Here is a 23,268-nt window from a genome sequence, read left to right on the forward strand (position 1 = left end):
CTAACTCCCAATAATATCTTTCTTATGCTCAATACGTATTAGACCGCCAGCCGTGACGTGCTGGGAGGAACAAACCCCGAAAGTCGATGGACATGACCCGCGCGGCTGTTGCCGCAGACCCAGTGGTCGTCGTCTTGTGGTAGGAAGCACAGCTTGGCAGCAGCAGCAGCAGCAGTTACAATTGGGTCACATGAAGAATCGTCACCCCAGAACACCCACATGAAGAACCGTTACCCCATGAGATCCCACCTGAAGAACTGTCTTTTATTCTCTCTGCCTCTCTTCCATCCCTCTCTCTCTCCCTCTTCCTCCCTCCCTCCCGCTGTCTATCTTTTACTCTTCCTCTCTCTCTGTGTGCCAATTTTTCTACATTATCATCATCATCAGAATGTTTAAAGGTAAGTGTGTGTTGGGGTGTGGCTCGCTCTCAGAGACGAAGATCATTCTCCAATCGGGACCATCTACAGCAATTTTTTTTTCTCTATTTATTTCTACATTTTCACCTACATCTTACTCTACTTATTCTCTCCTCTACGTCTTTCTCTACATCTTCTTCTACTTCTTATATTTATTCGTAGTCTAAGTCTTCTGGTTCTTGTGCTTCCTCTATGTCTGCCTCTACATCTTGTAATTCTAAGTCTAAGTTATCTGGTTTTTCTTTCTTCTACATCTTCATCAACATCTTGTACCAATTCTTAGTTGAAGTCTTCTGGTTCTTTTGCTTCCTCAATGTCTTCCTCTACATCATCTTCTTCTTATACTAAATCTTAGACTAATTCTTCTGGATCTTCTTTCTTCTACGTCTTCCTCTACATCTTATTCTTAGTCTTCTAGGTTCTTCCGGTTCTTCAGCGACGGCGAAGGAGGTTCTCCCACCAGGCGTCACCAATGTTGACGTCCTCCCTGCTGGGTCGAAGAACCACCTGCAGAAGGAAGCGGAAAGGTCATCTCTCTCTCTTGCTCTCTCTTCATCTTCCTCAGTCTCTCTCTGCCTGTCTCTCTTTCACTCTCTTCATTTCTCTCTCTGTCTCTTTTCACTTAAGGCTATCTGTGTATCTCTTTATTTTTCACTCTCTTCATCTCTCTCTCACTCTCACTCTGTCCTTATCCCTGTCTCCAGTACCCCTTCTCCACTTTCTCTCTCTCTCTCTCTCTCTCTCTCTCTCTCTCGTGTCACACACACACACACACACACACACACACACACAATTATGGAAGGTAAACAATACCTTGATAGAGAGGACTTATTAAAGTGAGACACAGGAAAAACTTGCAATGAAACTCACAAAGGACAACTATAGAAGAGACCTGAAAAAGAAGAGCTTCCCACACAGAGTGATAGATATATGGAACAAATTGGACAAAAAAATTAGTGTGTGCAAACACCATACAAGAATTTAAAAACAAACTTGATCTTGTGAGATACAAAAATGGGTCACCGCGAGCATAGCTCCCCTTCCCATAAAATACGAGGTAAATACACACACACACACACACACACATGTACAACTTGCTGAGATCAATAAAAGTGTCATTTACTTTGATGTAGAAATGGTGAAGAAAATACTAGTCACACTGATAAGGCGACACTAAGGTCACCCAGTACAAATATACATATATATATAAATATATATATATATATATATATAAATATATATAAATATATATATATAAATATATATAAATATATATATATATATATATATAAATATATATATATAATATATATATATATATATATATATAATATATATATAAGGAAAATTGAAAAAATCCAGAGTAACTACAAAGATGGCCTCCATACTTTCAGAACTGTCATACGAAGAGACTGTCAAAACTAGTTACCAACCCAGGAACAAAGAAGAGAAAGAGGAGACTTGTTGACCATCTATAGAATCATGAGAGGAACAGAAGTCCTCGATAGAGAAGACTTACTAATTTGGGACACGAGAAATACAAGAGGACATGGAAGGAAACTCAAAAAGAGGACAGTTATAGAAGAGACCTGAAAAAAACGGCTTTCCACACAGAGTGGTGGATGTGTGGAACAAACTGGAAGAAACGATAGTGTGTGCAAAAACAGTACACAAATTTAAGAACAATTTAGATACTACGAGATACAGAGATGGGACACCACAAGCGTAGCTCCCCTTCCTGTAAGATACAACGAGGTAAATACAGACTCCCTCACCTCAAAGGTCTTCGAGACGCCTCTGTATGGCTTGACCCCCCTGAAGAGGTCCTTTTGATGACCGGAATGCGTGATCCTGTAGAACCCCTGAGGGCCGTCTTCCGGAACGGACCACCTCACTGTGGCCAGGCTGTGGCCCAAGAGTGTCGAAGTCCGCTTCCACTCGAACCTGCAGGTGGAAGACGAGGTGGAGGAGGAGGTCTTAGGACTAGCTCTGCTGTGGATCTCGGCCTTTGCCTATCCTTTCCAACCCCAAACCTTTCATGAATTCTCGAGATTCGTTTGGTTCACCTTCATTTTCTTTCACAAGAATACAAAAAAATTGCTGGAAATATATATATTTTTTTTATCTATTTTATGAATTATTATTTTTGCCGTGGTCTCCAAGGTTGATCAAACCTAACCTAATCTAATCTACCAAACCTAACCTAACCAAATCTATCTAATCTTACCAAACATTACCTGACCTAACCTAACCTAATATACATAATCAAATCTAACCTAACCAAACCTCACCTAACCTAACCTAAACGAACTACTACTTTAACCTGCATATATCACATTGCAGAGGGGTGAGGGAGGAAAGGAAGAGGAGGGGGAGAGGGATGATAAGAAAAATGAAGAGGAGGGGGGGGAGAGGGATGATCAGAAGAAGGAAGAGGAGGAGGAGAGGGAGTATGAGAAGAAAGAAGAGAGGGGGGATGAGCAAGGAAAGGAGGAGGAGGAGAGGGATTATGAGAAGGAAAAGGAAGAGAAGAAAGGAGAGGAGGTGCGAGGTGGGTTGGAGTGTGAGCAACGTAGCGGCACCTGGTGCTCCAGTTGGCGTCGGTGGCTACCGTGACCCAGTTGGCGTCGTCGTCCGCGGCGGATCCGCCCTCCAGCCGCTCCACCGTCAGGAAGGATCCTCCAGGCCCGCGCGTATTCCGCGGGTGGCCAGCCACCTGCAGGGCGAGACGAGACGGAGGAGTGGGCGTCTTTGTGTACGTTTTGTATGTGTGAGTGGTCTGTACGTGTGTGTATTTGTGTAGGTGTACGTGTTTGTATTTTTGTGTAGGTGTACGTGTTTTGTATGTGTGCGATTTTGTGTGGGTATGTTCATGTTTGTGTGTGTGTACATGTGTGTATGTGTAGGTATGTTTGTTGGTAGGTATGTACATGCTTGTGTATGTGTGTATAATTATATGCGTGGGTGTTTGTACGTGTCTGTGTACGTGTATATATGTGGGTGTTTGTGTGGGTGTGCATGTGTGTGTGTACGTGTGTTTGGGTGTAATCACCATGGTCTTGGATCACGTGTTGGACTCGTGATCGACAGCTGTTGCCCTCTGGGATGAGAGCTCATATATGACTTTAGAAATTACTAGAAAGAAATCACTGACTTATGAGCTCCCTCGACTTACGAACTCCCCTCGACTTACGAACTCCCTCGACTTACGAACTCCCTCGACTTACGAACTCCCTCGACTTACGAACTCCCCCGACTTACGAACTCCCCCGACTTACGAACTCCCTCGACTTACGAACTTGACGGATACCGTTTCGCCCGTGTAGACGAGCGGGAAGGGCTGGGCGACGACCTCGCCGAAGTGACGGCCCAAGGGCGCCCCGTCGAAGATGACATCCGGCAGGAGGCTCATCTGGTCTGGGAGAAGGTCAGGGGGCGTGGGACCTGGGGGCATCGCGTCATCCTGAAGGAGGAAGCGGAGATTTTTTTTCCTCTAATTTTATTAACTTTAATTGTTTATTATTAATTTTACTAATTTTATTAACTTTAATTATTCAATATCATTATTATTATTTTATTTTTTACTAGTTTTATTAACTTTGACTTTATTATTATTTTACCAATTTTAACTTTAATTGTTTAATATTATTATTTTTTTTTATTTTTTTTTGTGTGTGTGCTTTCCATATCTATAGTTTTGTCGGAGCATTTATAGAATAAGGGACCCGTTTGGTTTAGGGTCCCTTTTGTTCAAAAGGTCTACATAAGCAACCCCTTTAATTTCTGTGTTTTTATTTTATTTATAATTTTCTTGCGTGATACCATTATTTATTATTCAAACGGCAAAATTGGGAGCCCAATTATTCAAAAGCTCCGTTTTCTTTGTTTATTTGTTGATTTACTTCGATAATATTTTTATCTATTCAGCTACACGTTCGTTTGCGTGTATGTGTATTTGTACATTATATATATATATATATACACACACGTGTGTGTGTGTATTTATTCAAATAGGACGAACTGGTTTGTGGGAAGGACAGCCTAACATGGAAGTGAGAATTTCAAGGTCGAACGTGACGACGACCTAGGTGGTGGGTGGCATCTGATAAATAAACAAATGAAATTAATGAATATGCAGATAGATATCCCTCCCACCTCTCTCTCTCTCTCTCTCTCTCTCTCCTCTACCCCCTTACTCTCATTCTCTCTTTCCTCTCACTCTCATTCCTACCCCAAACCTCTCTTTCCCCAACCCCCTTTTCTCTCTCTCTCTCTCTCTCTCTCTCTCTCTCTCTCCCTCCCTCCTCTCACTCTCTCCTACCCCCATCTCTCCCCCTCTCTCTCTTCCTTCTCTTTCTCTCTCCCCCCCTCTCTTCCTTCTCTTTCTCTCTCTTCCCCCTCTCTCTCTTTTCCTTCTCTCTCTCTCTCCCTCTCTCTCTTTTCCTTCTCTCTCTCTCTCCCTCTCCCTCTTCCCCTCCACCTCCCTCCCTCCCCGACCTTGCCCCTGCGCTGGGACCGACCGAGCGACGGACCTGCATAATGGCGGTGACGAGTTCCCCGTAGATTTGCCTGTAGGCGGCGCAGGTGTCGGGACCGTAGATGGTGGACGCGGCCTCGTACCGTTGGGCCTGGTACTCCTCCCACGTCGCCACGTAGTGGCTGTAGACGTTCGACAGCCCCGCCAGCACGGGCACAGCCCCCTCCAAGCCCGAGGCAGCCGCCGCAGAAGCCATCTTGGTACAAGAACGAGAAATTAGGCAAAAAAAAAAAAAAAAAAAAAAAATATATATATATATATATATATAATATTTCTTCGTGTGTTATTTGTTTATATATGTTTATTTACCCATTATTTTTATATTATTACTTGTTTATTTATCTTTATTTTTATTATCATTTTATTGACTAATCTATTATCTAGTTATTAAGTTATTATTCTCTAGCACCGCGGATCTGTAACCATGACAGGTGGGAAAGGACATGGAACTGTTTAGTGTAGGCTATTGGGTCTCTTGCAGTCTCCTCTATTCTTATGTTCCGCTTGTTACGGCTGTAACGTGTACTTTCCTTTTATTTTATTTTATTCGTTTTCCTAATTATTATCAATTATTCATTTTGATCATTGCTATTATTATACATCTAATATTTATCTTTATTTTTATAGTTATTACTTATTTGTTATTATTCATGTTTATTATTATAATTATTTATCTTTATTTTTGTCATTGTTATTATACATGTATTATTATTATCTTTATTTTTATAATTATTACTTTTTATTATCTCTTTATTGTCCTCTTTATTTGTATCATTATTACTTATTTGTTATTATTCATGTTTATTATTATTTATCAGTTTATTTTATCGTTATTATTTGTTATTATCATTCATCTATTATTATTTGTTTGTTTTTATCATTATTATTCATCTGTTATTGTTACTCTGTTTACTTATCATTATTTATTATAATTTATCATTTATTTGTTGTTATTATTTGTGGATTTCATGCCTTCGACATTTAGCTACCTCCCTTGTAAGGGGGAAAAAAGCCATTTCGGAATATTTATTTATTTGCTTATCCTATTTAGCTATCTTTCGCATCCGACCTAGTCAAAGGCCAAAAGGTCTTCTGTCAGCTGTTTGTACTCCTTTGTAATGTCACCGTCGTACTAGTAAAGGTTTACAAAGGAGGAGACCTTTAGGTCCTTAACTAGGTCGGATGTCCTTCCCCTCCCCCCCCCAAAAAAAAATAATAATAATACTAATGACAAGCATAAAAATTATAATAATGAAATACGCAAATAAATAATAAAACAGGTAAATAATAAATAATAAATGATAATTATAATCAAGGAAATAATAATAAAGAGACAAATAAAATAGAATAAATGGCAGGCATACTTCTGTCTTCACTCCTCGTCCGTTGGCTACCACTCCCACGCCCATGCACTCACCTTCTGCCTCAGGCGCCGCCCACACATGGTCGTAAACTCTCCCGGGACGGCGGCCACAATCAGCTGCCCGATCCGCCCGACCTGGGTGTCCACCACCCGGGGGTGCCACGGGTACGGCATGTTCATCTGTGTGGGAGAAAACGTCCGTTATATCCGAGGGTGTCCGTCCGATTTACCCGATGGTCCGTACGGTTTAACCAATGGCCCGTCCGGTTTAACAGAGGTCCGTCCGGTTTAACCGAGGGATCGAGATTCAGCCCGTTGGGACAATCGCAAGGTGGGTCTGTTATATCAGAGTGTCCGTCCGGTTTAACCGAGGCTCTGTCCGGTTTAACCGAGGGATCGAGATTCAGCCCGTTGGGACAATTAAAGGGTGGGTCTGTTATATCAGAGTGTCCGTCTGCTTTAAACGAGGAACCGGAAATCGGCTCGTTAGGACAATTATCATAGTGGAGATGGGTTGAAGGCAAAACTTCGTGTACTTGTATGTAACTCGAGCATACAAATATATAAGAAAAGTTGCGCTCAACTTATATCTCTCTCGATGGCGCAGTTGGTTAAGTCATTAACACCTGTCACGTGCTAGCCCCGGTTCGAGTCCTTGGCCGTACCACGTTTCAATTTCTGCATGTTGGCCTCCTTGAGTCTCGATATCGATGGCTTAGAATTAAAGTGTATTGTGGTTGATAATATATATATATTGTCGGAAGACTATCCTGCATAAAGGCTTTGATGAAATACAGTACATACCACGTTTCACCCGAGTGCCCTCGGCAGAATGATTAGTCCGTGAACTAATTCGTTCTGTTTTGAAGCGTCGTGGTGCGTGACGGTACGATCTGCGCCTTCTACGAAGCAAGCCGCTCAGGCGAGGGTTCGAATCCCAGTAGGAGATTTTATTTCCAAATGTCAAAATTGATTGCTATCTATTCCACCACGAATATATAAAGTCTATAATAGACTTTTCTATATATGGTTCTACAGGCAAGTTGACTAGGAACCTGCTACCGACCCAAATGGGAACACGGCCGACAATGACGTCACTAGTCTTGACCCCGCCCACTCGCGTTTTAAGAAACCGTTAGAAAACTCATAGAACTGCCTAGTGTAGGGCTTATGGCCTCTTGGAATCCTCTTTACTCTCGTGTTATCGTGTTCTTACGTGCGCCGTGTCCAGTAGGATGGGTTTCGGTGCATGACACCGGATTTGCTCCGGCTCCGGCGAGTGGAGGAACCCGGAGACCATGTTCCAGAACGGCGTCCCCTCCGTCATCCCCTGCGTGAAGTCGAAACCCCCAGGACCGTCAGTCGTTCCAGCCGCGAAGCTGTAGCCCAGGGCCGGAGGGCACGTCTGCACCTGAGGGTGGTTGGGGGAGGAATGGTCAGGGCGTTACTGGAGGAGGAAGGGGTCGGGGGGAGTGGGCTGTCTGCAAAATCTCGACATTTTTAAATATGGATCCCCCTGACTATATATATATGGAAAATGTCTATGGGCAAGACCCACATCAATATTCGAAACGAGGATTTAAATGTGTCAACGTATATTTTGTATAATTATTCATTTTTTTATAATTATCATTAATATTATTATGATTATTATTATTATTATTTTCATTATTATTATTACTATCATTCATTGTTATCATTATTATCTATTGTTATTATTTTTGTGGTCTCACCGTGGCCCCACTGTCGAGTGTGACGGTGACGTTCCCCATGTCGACGAAATGATGGATGAACTGGACGGGGCCCGAGAGAGGCGTCGACGACTCATTGTGGTACAGTTCCTGACGGAAATAGCAAATGCGACATAGACGAAATAATGACACAGATAGTCAATTAATACTAAGACAAAAGAACTCGAAAATATTCAAAGAAACAGATAGATTATTTAATAGAAAAATATTGAGAAAATCATGTCGGCATCTTTGACTCATTATGGTACAGTTCCTGACGGAAATAGCAAGTGCGACATAGACGAAAATAATAATAATACAGGTAGTCAATTAATATTAAGACAGAAGAACTCGAAAAATATTAAGATAAATTCTTTAATAGGAAAAAATTTAGGGAAATTCGCATCGGCATTTTTGAAGGTTTTGTTGGAAATATTAAATGCGTCCAGTGAAACTATGGATAGAACAATAATAACGACAAACAAGAACTGGATTTAATCAGAAGGAAATGACGCCAAATGCGGTGAAGTATTTTTTTTTTATAAATAAATAAAAACTAAAAAGTCTCCCTTGTACACATTTCTGGCGAAAATACCAAATGTCGACGATTGAGATTTGCCAACGGAAACGGGGAGATAGAAGTAGATTGATCTTTATTTGTTCGTTTAAATATTTATTCATCTATTTCTTTTATATTTTTCTTCTATCTTTTTTTTTTTTTTTTTTCGTTGCGTAGGACTTGCATCTGCCCGAATCTTAAAAGGATAAAGTTGTTTTTGCCAAGTCGTTTTCCTCCCACAATGGCGGCCGAGAGCGAGATTAAGCTACCTACATGAGCTCCCTCTCTCCGTCCCTCCCCTTCCCTCATTTTCTCGCTCTCCCTTCCCTCTCCTTCTCCCCCGTCCTCCTCCTCCTCTCTCTCTCTCCCTTCCTCCTCCTCCTCTCTCTCTCCCTTCCTCCCTCTCCTCTGTCTCCCTCCCTCCCATTCCTCTCCCTCTCTCCCATTCCTCTCCCTCCCTCCCCTTCCTCTCCCTCCCTCCCCTTCCTCTCCCTCCCTCCCCTTCCTCTCCCTCCCTCCCCTTCTTCTCCCTCCCTCCCCTTCTTCTCCCTCCCTCCCTCTCCCTCCCTTCCTCTCCCTCCCTTCCTCCTTCCCCTCCCTCCCTCTCCCTCCCTCCCTTCCTCCTTCTCCTCCCTCCTTCCTCTTCCCTCCTTCCTCTTCCCTCTCCCTTCCTCTTCCCTCCTTCCTCTTCCCTCTCCCTTCCTCTTCCCTCTCCCTCCCTCTCCCTCCCTCCCTCCCTCCCTTCCTCCTTCTCCTCCCTCCTTCCTCTCCCCTCACCCTCTCCCTCCCTCCTTCTCCTCACTCCTTCCCCTCCTTTCTTCCCCTCCCCTCTCCCTCCCTCTCCTCTGTCTCCCTCTCCCTCCCTCTCCTCTGTCTCCCTCTCCCTCCCTCCCTCCCCCTCTCCCTCCCTCCCTTCCCCTCTCTCTCCCCCTCTCTCCCCTCTCTCCCCCTCTCTCTCCCCTCTCCCCCCCTCTCTCCCCCTCTCTCTCCCCTCTCTCTCCCCTCTCTCTCTCTCTCTCTCTCTCTCCCCTCTCTCTCCCCTCTCTCTCTCTCTCTCCCCTCTCTCTCTCTCCCCTCTCTCTCCCCTCTCTCTCTCTCTCTCCCCTCTCTCTCTCTCTCCCCCTCCCCCTTCTCTCTCCCTCCCCCTTCTCTCTCCCTCCCCTTCTCTCTCCCTCCCCCTCTCTCTATCCCCCTCTCCCTTCTCTCTCTCCCCCTCTCCCTTCTCTCTCTCCCCCTCTCCCTTCTCTCTCTCCCCCTCTCCCTTCTCTCTCTCCCCCTCTCCCTTCTCTCTCTCCCCCTCTCCCTTCTCTCTCTCCCCCCCTCTCTCTCTCCCTCCCCCTCTCTCTCTCTCCCTCCCCCTCTCTCTCTCTCCCTCCCCCTCTCTCTCTCTCCCTCCCCCTCTCTCTCTCTCCCTCCCCCTCTCTCTCTCTCCCTCCCCCTCTCTCTCTCTCCCTCCCTCCCCCCCCCCTCTCTCCCTCCCCTCCCTCTCTCTCCCTCCCCTCTCCCTCTCTCCCTCCCCTCTCCCTCCTCTCCCTCTTCCTGCCCTCCCTCTTCCCTCTCCCTGCCACTGACCCATGCCGCTTGGAACTGCCTCTCGCCGATGATTTGTGTGCTCTCGACCATGTCCCGGCCTGGGCCGGACGCGACGCACATTTGGACGCGGCCCCCGCAGGTCGAGGTCTCTGGGTGGCAGGGGGCCCCCGAGTCTAGGCAGTGGGGGCCGCGGGTGTTGGGGCTCACGTCGCCGCAGTTGCTCTGGGCGAACGCCGCCACGAAGTTCCCCTGTCAGGAGGAGGAGGAGGAGGGTTGGGTGAACGACAGCATTGTCCTGATGAAGAGACTGACAGCGTTGTCATGATGAAGACCGTTTTATATAAATATATGTATATATATAGTATTTTAGCATATGTATGCAATATATTGAGTTATACATATTTTATATATTCCATTAATATTACCATTAACATCGTTGATATTATTATTATTGTCGTTAATGTGATTGTTATGATTATTATTATCATTATTATTATTATTATTATTATTAATGTTATAATTTTATTATTATTATTGTTATTAATTAATTAATTAATTAATTACCTGTCCCGGGAGGGTTCCCTTAGGGTTCATTTGTGCTTCGAACCGCATGGAGGCGAAGCCCTTGTTGTCGGACGACACCAACACGTTCGACTTGTTCATCGACGTCGGGTGCACCGCGAACCAGTTCAGCGTCCCTATTAGAGAGAGAGAGAGAGAGGGGAGGGAGGGAGGGAGACAAATATGGTGGGTGGGAGAGAGAGAGAGAGGGAGAGGGGGAGGGAGGGAGGGAGAGGGGGGAAGGAAAAGAGAGTGAGGGAGGAAGGGAAAGAGAGAGGGAGTGAGGGGAGGGGGAGAGAGGGGTCAAGGGAGACAGATATGGGAGGTGAGAGAGAGGGGGAGGGAGGGAGAGAGAGGGGGCAAGGGAGACAGATATGGGGGTGAGAGAGAGAAGGAGAGGGGAGAGGGAGGGAGGGAGATAGAGAGAGAGAGAGACGGGTTAGGTTATAGGGGAGGAGTGAGGAGGAGGAGAAGAATAATGAGGACGAAGAGGATGGGGAGGAGGAAGGAAGAGGAATGGGAGGAGGAGGAAGAAGAAGCAGCATTGTAAGAACTCATTTTACCTACTGTTAACTGTAGTAGTAATAGTCTGTAGGTGCATCTATGACGTGATCACAAAATATGTCATACGTATGACGTCATAGTCTGTGACGTCCGTCCCTTCGCCCACTACAAGACGTCATTGTTGACGTCGTTACTGGAGAGGGAGGGAGCGGGTGCCTACCTATCGGGGTTCCGTCCAGGGCCTCCATCCGGAGAAGCGTCATTGTCTTGTCAGTGTCGTGGTCATACTGAGCTCGTTCGTCTTCCGGGTTGTACAGGTACGACGTGGGAGACCTGAGGACAACGCCATGTGACGTCATGTCGCGCGGTCGTGAAAACATTTTACATAATTATACTAAAATGGGTATAATTCACCCTTGACATTAGGTTATTTTAATGAAGAAATATTATAAAAACCTAATTTATTGTGAGGAATGAAAGATTAAGCATGATTTTTGCCAGTCTAGCATAATTTTTAGTTGTGTAACATATTCCTGTGTGACGTCATGTCGGGCAGTCGCGAAAACATTTCACATGAATATACTAAAATTGGCATAATTTACCCATGAAATTTGGCTACTTTAATGAAAAAATATTATGGAAACCTTTTTTTTTTGTTGAGGAATAAAAGATTAAGCGTTATTTTTGCCAGTATAATATAAGTTTTAGTTGTTCTCTAGCATATTCTCGCGTGACGTCATGTCGCGCGGTCGTGAAAACATTTCACACAATTATACTTATATGGGCATAAATCACCCTTGACATTGGGTTATTTTAATGAAAAAATATTATAAAAACCTAATCTATTATGAAGAATAAAATAAGAGATTAAGCATGGTTTTTGCCAGTCTAGCACAATTTTTAGTTGTGTAACATATTCCCGTGTGACGTCATTTCGCGCGGTCGTGAAAACATTTCACATAACTATACTAAAATGGGCATAATTCATCCATGAAATTGGCTACTTTAATGAGAAAATATTATAGAAACCTAATAAATTGTGAGAAATAAAAGATTAAGCATTATTTTTGCCAGTATAACAAGTTTTAGCTCTCTAGCATTTTCCCGCGTGACGTCACGTCGCACGGTCCTGAAAACATTTCACATAATTATATTAAAATGGGCATAATTCACCCATGACATTGGGTTATTTTTATGAAGAAATATTATAAAACCTAATCTATTATGAAGAATAAAATATTAAGCATGATATTTGCCAGTCTAGCATAATTTTTAGTTGTGTAACATATTCCCGTGTGACGTCATGTCGCGCGTGTCGTGAAAACATTTCACATAATATTAAAATGGGCATAATTCATCCATGAAATTTGGCTACTTTAATGCGAAAATATTATAGAAACCTAATTTATTGTGAGGAATAAAAGATTGTGTTATTTTTGACAGTATAATATAAGATTTAGTTGTTCTCTACCATATTCCCGCGTGACGTCATGTCGCGCGGTCCTGAAACATTTCACAAAATTATACTAAATTGGGCAAAGTTTACCCATGACAATGAGTTATTTTAATGAAAAAATATTATTTAAACCTAATTTATTATGAAGAATAAAAGATTAAGCATGATTTTTGCCAGTCTAGCATAATTTTTAGTTGTGTAATATATTCTCGTGTGACGTCATGTCGCGCGGTCCAGAAAACACATCACATAATTATACAAAATGGTCATAATTCACCCATGAAATTTGGCTGTTTTAATGAGAAAATATTATAGAAACCTATTTTATTGTGAGGAATAAAAGGTTAAGCGTTATTTTTGCCAGTATAACATTACTTTTAGTTGCTCTCAAGCGTATTCCCGCGTGACGTTATGTCGCGCGGTCGTGAAAAAATTTCACATAATTATACTAAAATGGGCATAATTCACCCATGAAATTTGGCTACTTTAATGAGAAAATATTATAGAAACCTAATTTGTGAGGAATAAAAGATAAACCGTCATTTTTGCCAGTATAATATAAGTTTTAGTTGTTCTCTAGCATATTCCTGCGTGACGTCATGTCGCGAAGTCCTGAAAACATTTCATAAAATTATACTAAAATGGGCATAATTCACCCATGACATTGGGTTATTTTAATGAAAAAATATGATAAAAACCTAATTTATTATGAAGAAAAGATTAAGCATATTTGCCAGTCTAGCATAAATCTTAGTAGTCTAAAATATTCCCGTGTGACGTCATGTCGTGCGGTCGTGAAAACATTTCACATAATCGTACTAAAATGAGCATATCTCACCCATGAAATTTGGCTACATTAATTAGAAAATATTATAGAAACCTAATTCATTGTGAGGAATAAAAGATTAAGGGTTATTTTTGCAAGTATAACATAAGTCTTAGTTGTTCTCTAGCATATTCCCGCGTGACGTCATGACGCGCAGTCGTGAAAACTTTTCACAATCATACTAAAATGGTCATAATTCACCCATGAAATTTGGCTGTTTTAATGAGAAAATATTATATAAACCTAATTTATTGTGAAGAATAAAAGATTAAGCATTATATTTTGCCAGTATAACTTAAGTTTTAGTTGTTCTCTAGCGTATTCCTGCGTGACGTCATGTCACGCGGTCCTGAAAACATTTCACATAATTATACTAAAATGGGCATAATTCACCCTTGACATTGGGTTATTTTGATGAAAAATATTATAAAAACCTAATTTATTATGAAGAATAAAAGATTAAGCATGATTTTTGCCAGTCTAGCATAATTTTAGTAGTCTAACATATTCCCGCGTGACGTCATGTCACGCGGTCCTGAAAACATTTCACATAATTATATTTAAAATGGGCATAATTCACCCATGAAATTTGGCCACTTTAATGAGAAAATATTATAGAAACCTAATTTATTATGAGAAATAAAAGATTAAGCGTTGTTTTTGCCAGTATAACATAAGTTTATTTGATCTCTATCATATTCCCGCGTGACGTCATATCGCGCGGTCGTGAAAACATTTCACATAACTCTACTAAAATGGGCATAATTCACCCATGACATTGGGTTATTTTAATGAAAAAATATGTTAAAAACCTAATCTGTTATGGAGAATAAAAGATTAAGCATGATTTTTGCCAGTCTAGCATAATCTATATTTGTGTAACATATTCCCGTGTGACGTCATGTCGCGCGGTCCTGAAAACATTTCACATGATTATACTAAAATGGGCATAATCCACCCATGAAATTTGGCTATTTTAATGAGAAAATATTATATAAACCTAATTTATTGTGAGGAATAAAAGATTAAGCGTTATTTTTGCCAGTATAACATTAGTTTTAGTTGTTCTCTAGCATATTCCCGCGTGACGTCATGTCGCGCGGTCGTGAAAACATTTCACATAATTATATTAAAATGGGCATAATTTACCCATGAAATTTGGATATTTTAATGAGAAAATACTATAGAAACCTAATTTATTATGAGCAATGAAAGATAGTGTTATTTTTGCCAGCCTAGCATAATTTTTAGTTGTTTAGCATATTCCCGCGTGACGTCATGTCGAACAGTCGTGAAAACATTTCACATAATTGTCCTAAGTTGGGCATAATTCACCCATTTAATTTGGCCATTCTAATGAGAAAATATTATAGAAACCTAATTTATTGTGAGGAATAAAGATTATGCATGATTTTTGCCAGCCTAGCGTACTTTTTAGTTATTGTCTAGCATATTCCCGCATGACGTCATATCACATGATTGTGCTAAATAATTCACTCGTGAAATTGGGCTATATTAATGAGAAAATATAGAATCAAATTATATTGTGAGGAATAAAAGATTAAGTTTATTATTTTTGCCAGTTTAGCACAATATTTAGTTCTTTAGCATATTCTCGCTTGAGAATTTATTACTTTCCACCGTAGTCTGACCTTATCAAGTAATGTTTTTTCTATTGAACGTGATATAAATATTTTTAGCTGAAAACAGTCAAGGCGATATTACGTTATTTTATGCTATATTCAGGTTTACTTTGGTAAAGTGAAGATTTACTTTGGACAGGGCAGACAAACAATGCATGAATTCAAATCGAAAAACGATAATTGAAAATCAATTATATATTTGGAACTATACGTGAATTTAAGACAAGGTATGTAATTGGAGATAGGAGACGGGACCCCACGAGTGTCGTTCCTTTCCTGTATATTACAATTAGGTAAATATAATTAGGTAAGCGCGCACACGGCTTTCATTTCTCCTCTCTCACCTCACCTGTTGACTGAAGCGTTTAGGACTTGCCCGGCGTTGATGTAGATCCGCCCTTGTTGCACGGAGTCGTGCGCCCGCTGGATGCTCTACAAAAATTAATATTCCAGAGGCAAACTTAACATCCTTTCTTTAATTTAAAAAAAAATAACAGAAACAATTAAAAAATATTTTGACAGCGAAGGAGAAATGACATATGTCAAACATCCTAAGAAATAAAAGCAATCAATTTCCGAGGTCTATAGCTGTCGTCCACCTCTTGCCATCCACCTTAAAGGTAGGCGCACACTTGTCCGCATCGTACGCATCGGATTTTAGTATTCTTTACATTATTTCAAATGGGTCTGCGCGCATTTGACCGCATCGTACGCATCGGACATCGGCAATGCCGACGAGGATCCCCGAAAGAGCATTCAATCCGATGCGTACGAACGATGCGGATGGCCTCTATGGCATTTACCGGCAAATGTGCGACCCCATCGTCAGTTGCAGCCAGAGCGCCGTCGCGGTCGGATGCAAACCTTCTTCTTCGGTATTTATTCTATTTTTTCTGTTTGCATAGCTACGCTTTGCTTGTACATAATATATAATGTTATATTAACTCACTGACTGTTTTTAGATATGTTCCTAAATTTTTATCCTATCTGCCTGGTAAATTACCTACTCGAACCTATATTGACCTCCTTTACCTTCTCTATCACATTTCACTTCACTCTGAGACTATATAAATCCTTTATACACTAGAAAGATATGGAGTATGTCCTTCCAGAGAGAGCTCAGCTTCACAACTGCGGATGGTGAATGGTCCAATGCCGACAATGTGCGCATAAAATCCGATCCGTCCGATGCGTGCCGTCCGTACGATGCGGAACAATGAGCGCAGACCCCAAAAACAATCCGATGAGTACGATGCGCCTACCTTTAACGTCGACATTTTAGTTAATTCGCCGACATTCCTACGAGTCAGAAACACGCATCATCTTTATGCTTGGAAATAAATTGTCATTCAAAAAAGAATACAAATTATTCTTATTTTTAATAAAACCGCTCTTTTTCGTTAGATAATTTACATATTTCCTGTACCGTAAGGATTATAGGTAAAACAATAAAGATAATAATAATTATAATGGGAACAATAATTATAGTAGTAATAACAATAATAATAGTAATAATAATTAATTATATTAATAATAATAGTAATGACAAGAACAATGATGATGATTGATAATAATAATGATAATGATAAATGATGACGGAGACGACGACGACGACGACGATGGCGATAATAATGATAAATGATGACAGATACAATAATGAAATGATGACGATAATAATAGTAATAATAATAATAATAGTAATAATAATAACAGTAATGATAATTATACTAAATAAAAATATTTGTCTTCCGAAAAATTTCTTTTCCTGCGGCCAGCGGCGCTTGGGGCAAATTGGTTACATCGCCCGGACGCCTGGCGGGCATAAGTGTATATTCGCGTTCTGTGTTTAGGACGCTTCTTTACCCGCGTTAACCCATTCAACTCCGATGACAAGATGTCTTGTCATTTGGTCAAATAAAACAAAAAATCATAATAAAACAACAAAATGTTTGATGATCAAACAGCACCAGAAAAATATGACGTCGTCAGTCCTCCTCCTCCTCCTCGAGGAGGAGGAGGACTGACGACGTCATATTTTTCTGGTGCTGTTTGATCATCAAACATTTTGTTGTTTTATTATGATTTTTTGTTTTATTTGACCAAATGACAAGACATCTTGTCATCGGAGTTGAATGGGTTAACGATGCCCGAGTTATCGAGGTTAAAGGTGCAGAGAAATCGTCATTTTTGGAAATGGATTACGCAGAAAAAAAAAAAATTGACCAAAGCTTTTCTGAACGAAAACAAAAAACGAATGTGTGAATTGAGGCGTGAACATGCTTCGAGTTTTCCAAGTTTATACGGCAATACCAATACATTTGCAGTGAGAGAATCAATAAAGTTGTTCCATCGAAAACTATTAACCTTTAGGAAGAGATTGAAAGAAGATAAAAACTACAAATATAGCGACGAAATTTTTTAGTCTCTCGAAGCATTTGATGGGGAAATTTCACAAGAGAGTTTGTGTGCGTTTGAAAAGCATTACTTTGCAGGGTACAAAAGTTTTACGAAAAAGGGTGGTAAATCGGATTACACAGATTATCAAAAGTGTTATCTTGAAAGAACTTTTAAAGCCCAGAGGCGAATACATCGAGTTAACAAGTACGTTATTAAAAAAGTAAGAGATCAAATTAGTAAAAGCACTGACACGAAAGTGGAAGAAAACGTCAACGTAATTCAAGAAGCGAAAGATTTAATGATTAAGAAACGTATTGAAGACAAGAAAGAACGACTAAAGAAAATTGAAATGGTTCGTATTCAAAAAGAGGACCGTAAAAAACCCGAGGAAGAGGAACGAACAAGGAAGAAGGAGGCCAGAAAGGAACGGAGAGAGGCTAAAGCAAAAGCTTTAACGGTTCGCAAAGTTTTGAAACAAGAAAAGTAAGCTAAAAAAAAGTTATTGCTTAGGGGAAAAAAAGGAATAAAAAACATCCAAAGGGGGTATTTTAAATGGGGGTTTAACATCAGCACAAACCGCCTATATAGATGACTTGCGAGAACAACGTAACAAACTCAATAATAAAAAAAAAAAAAAATATTTGTGGAGTCGTTAGAGAGGTTATCCACGGTTTACATAGGATCTTTACGAGAGACTGATAAGAAAGGGGTTCCACTTCATTCGATCGGTGAAATTGGAACATTCAGATGTAAGTTTTGTCAAACGTTACTATGGGAAAAAGAACGTAGAACCATATGTTGTAATGTGGGACAAACACCAATGTTTTTAGCGACGAAACTCAACGGCGATCTTGAGGCTTTATATAACGGAACGTCCCCTTTATCGAATCGCTTTCTAAAGAATTTAGTCGGATTTAACACGTTATTTTCCTTTACGTCATTTAAAACCTCAGGAACACTTCAAAACAAGCAAGAAAGTTCGTTATGTTACAAGAGGAAGAAGAAGTAGAACTCGAAGAAGAAGAACTCGAAAAACTCGAAGAAGAAGAAGAAGAAGAAGAACTCGAAGAAGAAGAAGAAAAAGAAAAACTCGAAGAAGAAGAAGAAGAAGAAGAAGAAGATGAACTCGAAGAAGAAGAACTTGAAGAAGAAGAACACGAAGAAGAACTCGAAGAAGAAGAAGAAGAACTCGAAGAAGAAGAAGAACTCGAAGAAGAAGAAGAAGAACTCGAAGAAGAAGAAGAAGAAGAAGAAGAAGGAGAAGAAGAACTCGAAGAAGAAGAAGAAGAAGAAGAAGAAGAACTCGAACTCGAAGAAGAAGAAGAAGAAGAAGAAGAAGAACTCGAAGAAGAAGAACTCGAAGAATAAGAACTCGAAGAATAAGAAGAACTTGAAGAAGAAGAAGAAGAAGAACTCGAAGAAGAAGAAGAACTCGAAGAAGAAGAAGAAGAAGAACTCGAAGAAGAAGAAGAAGAACTCGAAGAAGAAGAAGAAGAACTCGAAGAAGAAGAAGAACTCGAAGAAGAAGAAGAACTCGAAGAAGAAGAAGAAGAAGAACGAATGAAGAAGGAGGAGGCTAGAAAGGAACGGAGAGAGGCCAAAGCAAAAGCTTTAACGATTCGCAAAGTTTTGAAACAAGAAAAGCAAGTCAAAAAAAAGTTATTAATTAAAGGAAAAAAATAATTTAGAAAATATAAAAAGGGTGTTTTGAACGGAAATTTAACACCAACACAAATCGCCTATATAGATGACTTGCGAGAACAGCTAGATGTTGACAAGAGATAAAAAGCAATATTATTTTGATATTTTATTTTCCTAAAAAGGGGCGTAACCCAGGGCGCGCAGAGCGCCGCAGGCCAAGCCCCCCGGCGTAGCCGGGCCGGCGCAGCCGGTGGGCTTGTAAGTAAAAAAAAAAAAATGTCGATAAAATGCTTCTTGACTGGACCCACCTTGACGATACCCTGGACCATGGCGTCAAACGTCTCCTTGACGAAGCCCTGGCTGGTGATGTCGTACAGGAGGTACTGCTGGTAGCCCGCGGGACCCGAGTGGGTGTGGGTCCCCGACAAGATGACGTTGGCCTCGCCATACGTGTCCCCGTAGAGTCCTCGCAAGTCCTGGAGAACCTGGTGGACGAAAACGTAGGTTTGTCAAATCTGGTTTGCCCGTGTGAATGGTTTGTTAAATACGTTTGACAAACCGTTTGTCGAACCTGGTTTGCCTGTGTGAATGGTTTTTCAAACACATTTGACAAACCATCTGTCAAACCTGGTTTGACTGTGTAACGGTTTTTCAAACACGTTTGACAAACCGTTTGTCAAACTTGGATTGCCCGTGTGAATGGTTTCCCAAACACGTTTGACAAACCGTTTGTCAAACCTGGTTTGGTCGTGTGAATCGTTTTTCAAACATGTTTGAAAAACCATTTGTCAAACCTGGATTGTCCGTATGAATGGTTTTTCAAACACGTTTGACAAACCGTTTGTCAAACCTGGTTTGACCGTGTGAATTCTTTTTCAAACACGTTTGGCAGTTTGTGAAAGCTGGTTTCCCGTGTGAATGGTTTGACAAACACATTTGACAAACCACTTCTCAAACATGGTTTGACCGTGTTAATGGTTTTTCAAACACGTTTGACAAACCGTTTCTAGAACCTGGTTTGACAGTGTGAACGGCTTGTCAAACACGTCTCACAAACCGTTTGTCAAACCTGCTTTGCCCGTGTGAATGTTTTTCTTCAATTGCGTTTGACACAGTTTCTTAAACCTGGTTTGCCCGTGTGAATGGTTTTTTAAACACGTTTGACAAACTGTTTGTCAAACTTCGTTTGCCCGTGTGAATGGTTTTTCAAACACGTTTGACAAACTTTTTGTCATACCTGGTTTGACCCTGAGAATGGTTTTTAAAACACTTTTGCCAAAACCGTGTGTCAAACCTGGATTGCCCGTGTGAATGGTTTCTCAAACACGTTTGACAAACTGTTTGTCAAACCTAGTTTGCCCGTGTGAATGGTTTTTCAAACACTATTGACAAACCGTTTGTCAAACCTGGTTTGATCGTGTGCATGGTTTCTTCAAACAAATTTGACAAAGAGTTTTTCAAACATGGTTTGCTAGTGTGAATGGTTTTTCAAATACATTTGCCAAACCGTTTGTCAATCCTGGTTTGCCCGTGTGAATGGTTTTTTTTAAACACGTTTGAAAAATCATTTGTCAAACCTGGTTTGACCCTGTGAATGTTTTTTCAAACACGTTTGACAAACCGTTTCTCAAACCTGGTTTTACTGAATGAGCAGATTGTCAAACACGTTTCACCAAACATTTGTCAAACATGGTTAGCCCGTGTGAATGGTTTTTCAAACACGTTTAACAAACCATTTATCAAACCCGGTTTGACCGTGTGAATTTTTTTTCAAACACGTTTGACAAACCGTTTCTAAAACTTGGCTTGACAGTGTGAACGGTTGGTCAAACACGTTTCACAAATCGTTTGTCAAACCTGGTTTTCTCCGTGTGAATGTTTTATCAAACACGATTGACAAACCATTTGTCAAACATGGTTTGCCCGTGTGAATGGTTTTTCAAACACGTTTGACAAACAGTTTGTCAAACCTGGTTTACCCGTGTGAATGGTTTTTCTAACACGTTTGGCAAACCATTTGTCAAACCTGGTTTGACCATGTGAATGTTTTTTCAAACACATTTAACAAACTGTAAAATCTGGTTTGGCCCTGTGAATGGTTTTTCAAACATGTTTGACAAACTGTTTATCGAACCTGGTTTGACCCTGTGAATGTTTTTTCAAACATGTTTCACAAACCGTTTGTCAAACCTGGTTTGACCGTGTGAATGGTTTTCAAACACGTTTCACAAACCGTTTGTCAACCTGGTTTGACTGTGTGAACGGTTTGTCAAACACGTTTGCCAAACCGTTTGTCAAACCTGGTTTTCCCGTGTGAATGTTTTTCAAACACGTTTGACAAACCGTTTTTCAAACCTGGTTTGCTCGTGTGAATGGGTTTTCAAACACGTTTGACAAACCGTTTGTCAAACCTGGTTTGACCGTGTGAGTTGTTGGTCAACCACGTTTGACAAACCGTTTGTCAAACCTGGTTTGAGCGCGTCAATGGTTTTTCAAACACGTTTGACAAACCGTTTCTCAAACCTGGTTTGACCGAATGAATGGTTTGTCAAACACGTTTGACAAACCACTTGTCATGCCTGGTTAGCCCGTGTAAATGGTTTTTCAAACACGTTTGACAAACCATTTATCAAACCTGGTTTGACCGTGTGAATGGTATTTAAACACGTTTGACAAACCGTTTGTCAAACCAGGCTTGACAGTGTCAACGGTTTGTCAAACACGTTTCACAAACCGTTTTTCAAACCTGGTTTGCCCGTGTGAATAGTTTGTCAAACACATTTCGTAAACCGTTTGTCAAACATGGTTTGACCGTGTGAATGGTTTGTCAAACACGTTTCACAAACCGTTTGTCTAAGTTGGTTTGCCCGAGTGAATGGTTTTTCAATTACGTTTGACAAACAGTTTGTCAAACCTGGTTTGCCCGTGTGAATGGTTTGTCGAATACGTTTGACAAACCATTTTTCAAAAATTTTATTCCTGTGTGACTGGTTTTTGAAACACGTTTCATAAACCATTTACCAAACCTGGATTGCCCGTGTGAAGGGTTTGACAAACAGTTTGTCAAACCTGATTTGCCCGTGTGAATGTTTTTCAAACACGTTTAACAAACCGTTTGTCAAACCTGGTTTGACTGTATGAATTTTTTTTCAAACACGTTTGACCAAACGTTTGTCAAACCTGGTTCGACAGTGTGAATTGTTTCTCAAACATGTTTGACAAACCGTTTGTCAAACCAGGTTTGACAGTGTGAATGGTTTTTCAAACATGTTTGACAAACCGTTTGTCAAACCTGGTTTGCCCGGGTGACTGGTTTTTCAAACACATTTGACAAACCATTAGTCAAACCTGGTTTGACCGTGTGAATGATTTTTCAAACACGTTTGAGAAACAGTTTATAAAACCTTGTTTGACCGTATAAACGGTTGGTAAAACACGTTTGGTAAACCGTTTGTCAAACCTGGTTTGCCCGTGTGAATGGTTTTTCAAACAAGTTTGACAAACCGTTTGTCAAACCTGGTTTGACTGTGTGAATGGTTTTTCAAACACGTTTGACAGACCGTTTTTCAAACCTGATTTGTCCGTGTGAATGAGTTGCCAAACACGTTTGACAAACCGCTTGTCAAACCTGGTTTGACCGTGTGAATGATCTGTCAAACGTATTTGTCAAACACGTTGTGCAAACTTGGCTTGATCGTGTGAACGGTATGTCAAACAAGTTTGACAACAAAACACCCCCGTTCACACGGTAAAACCAGGTTTGAAAAACGGTTTGTCAGGCTGGTTTAACAGTGTGAACGGTTTTTCAAAAACATTTGACAAACTGTTTGTCAAATCTGGTTTGACCGTGTGAACTGTTTGTCAAACCTGGTTCTTCCGTCTGAATGTTTTTCAGACACGTTTGTCAAACCTGGTTTGGCAGTGTGACCGGATTGTCAAACGTGTTTGACAAGCCGTTTGTCAACCCTGGTGTGCCCGTGTGAATGTTTTTTAAACACGTTTGACAAACCGTTTGTCAAACCTGGTTTCACCGTGTGAATGGTTGCTCAAACACGTTTGACAAACAGTTTGTCAAATCTGGTTTGACCATGTGAATGGTTTG

General features: G+C 40.8%; 1 protein-coding gene across 2 annotated transcripts in view; it reads right to left on the minus strand.

The window, feature by feature from the left end:
- Positions 1–542: 542 nt before the first annotated feature.
- CDase (neutral ceramidase) overlaps positions 543–23,268 on the minus strand; it is a 38,912-nt gene continuing 16,186 nt past the window's right edge. For both annotated transcript variants that reach the window (XM_076195070.1, XM_076195071.1), the window contains exons 4-16: positions 19,475–19,651; positions 15,478–15,560; positions 11,424–11,536; positions 10,703–10,836; positions 10,178–10,387; positions 8,050–8,157; positions 7,533–7,727; positions 6,371–6,496; positions 4,949–5,149; positions 3,712–3,879; positions 2,999–3,132; positions 2,192–2,360; positions 543–923 (exon numbers count right to left, since the gene is read on the minus strand). In XM_076195070.1, the coding sequence (XP_076051185.1) occupies positions 849–923; positions 2,192–2,360; positions 2,999–3,132; positions 3,712–3,879; positions 4,949–5,149; positions 6,371–6,496; positions 7,533–7,727; positions 8,050–8,157; positions 10,178–10,387; positions 10,703–10,836; positions 11,424–11,536; positions 15,478–15,560; positions 19,475–19,651 (1,893 nt within the window). In that variant the 3' untranslated portion in view covers positions 543–848. The remainder of the gene's footprint in view (positions 924–2,191; positions 2,361–2,998; positions 3,133–3,711; positions 3,880–4,948; positions 5,150–6,370; positions 6,497–7,532; positions 7,728–8,049; positions 8,158–10,177; positions 10,388–10,702; positions 10,837–11,423; positions 11,537–15,477; positions 15,561–19,474; positions 19,652–23,268) is intronic.

The sequence above is a fragment of the Oratosquilla oratoria genome, chromosome 12, assembly GCF_046742065.1.
Source record: "Oratosquilla oratoria isolate Oo_2021 chromosome 12, ASM4674206v1, whole genome shotgun sequence".
In the NCBI taxonomy this organism is placed as follows: Eukaryota; Metazoa; Arthropoda; class Malacostraca; order Stomatopoda; family Squillidae; genus Oratosquilla; species Oratosquilla oratoria.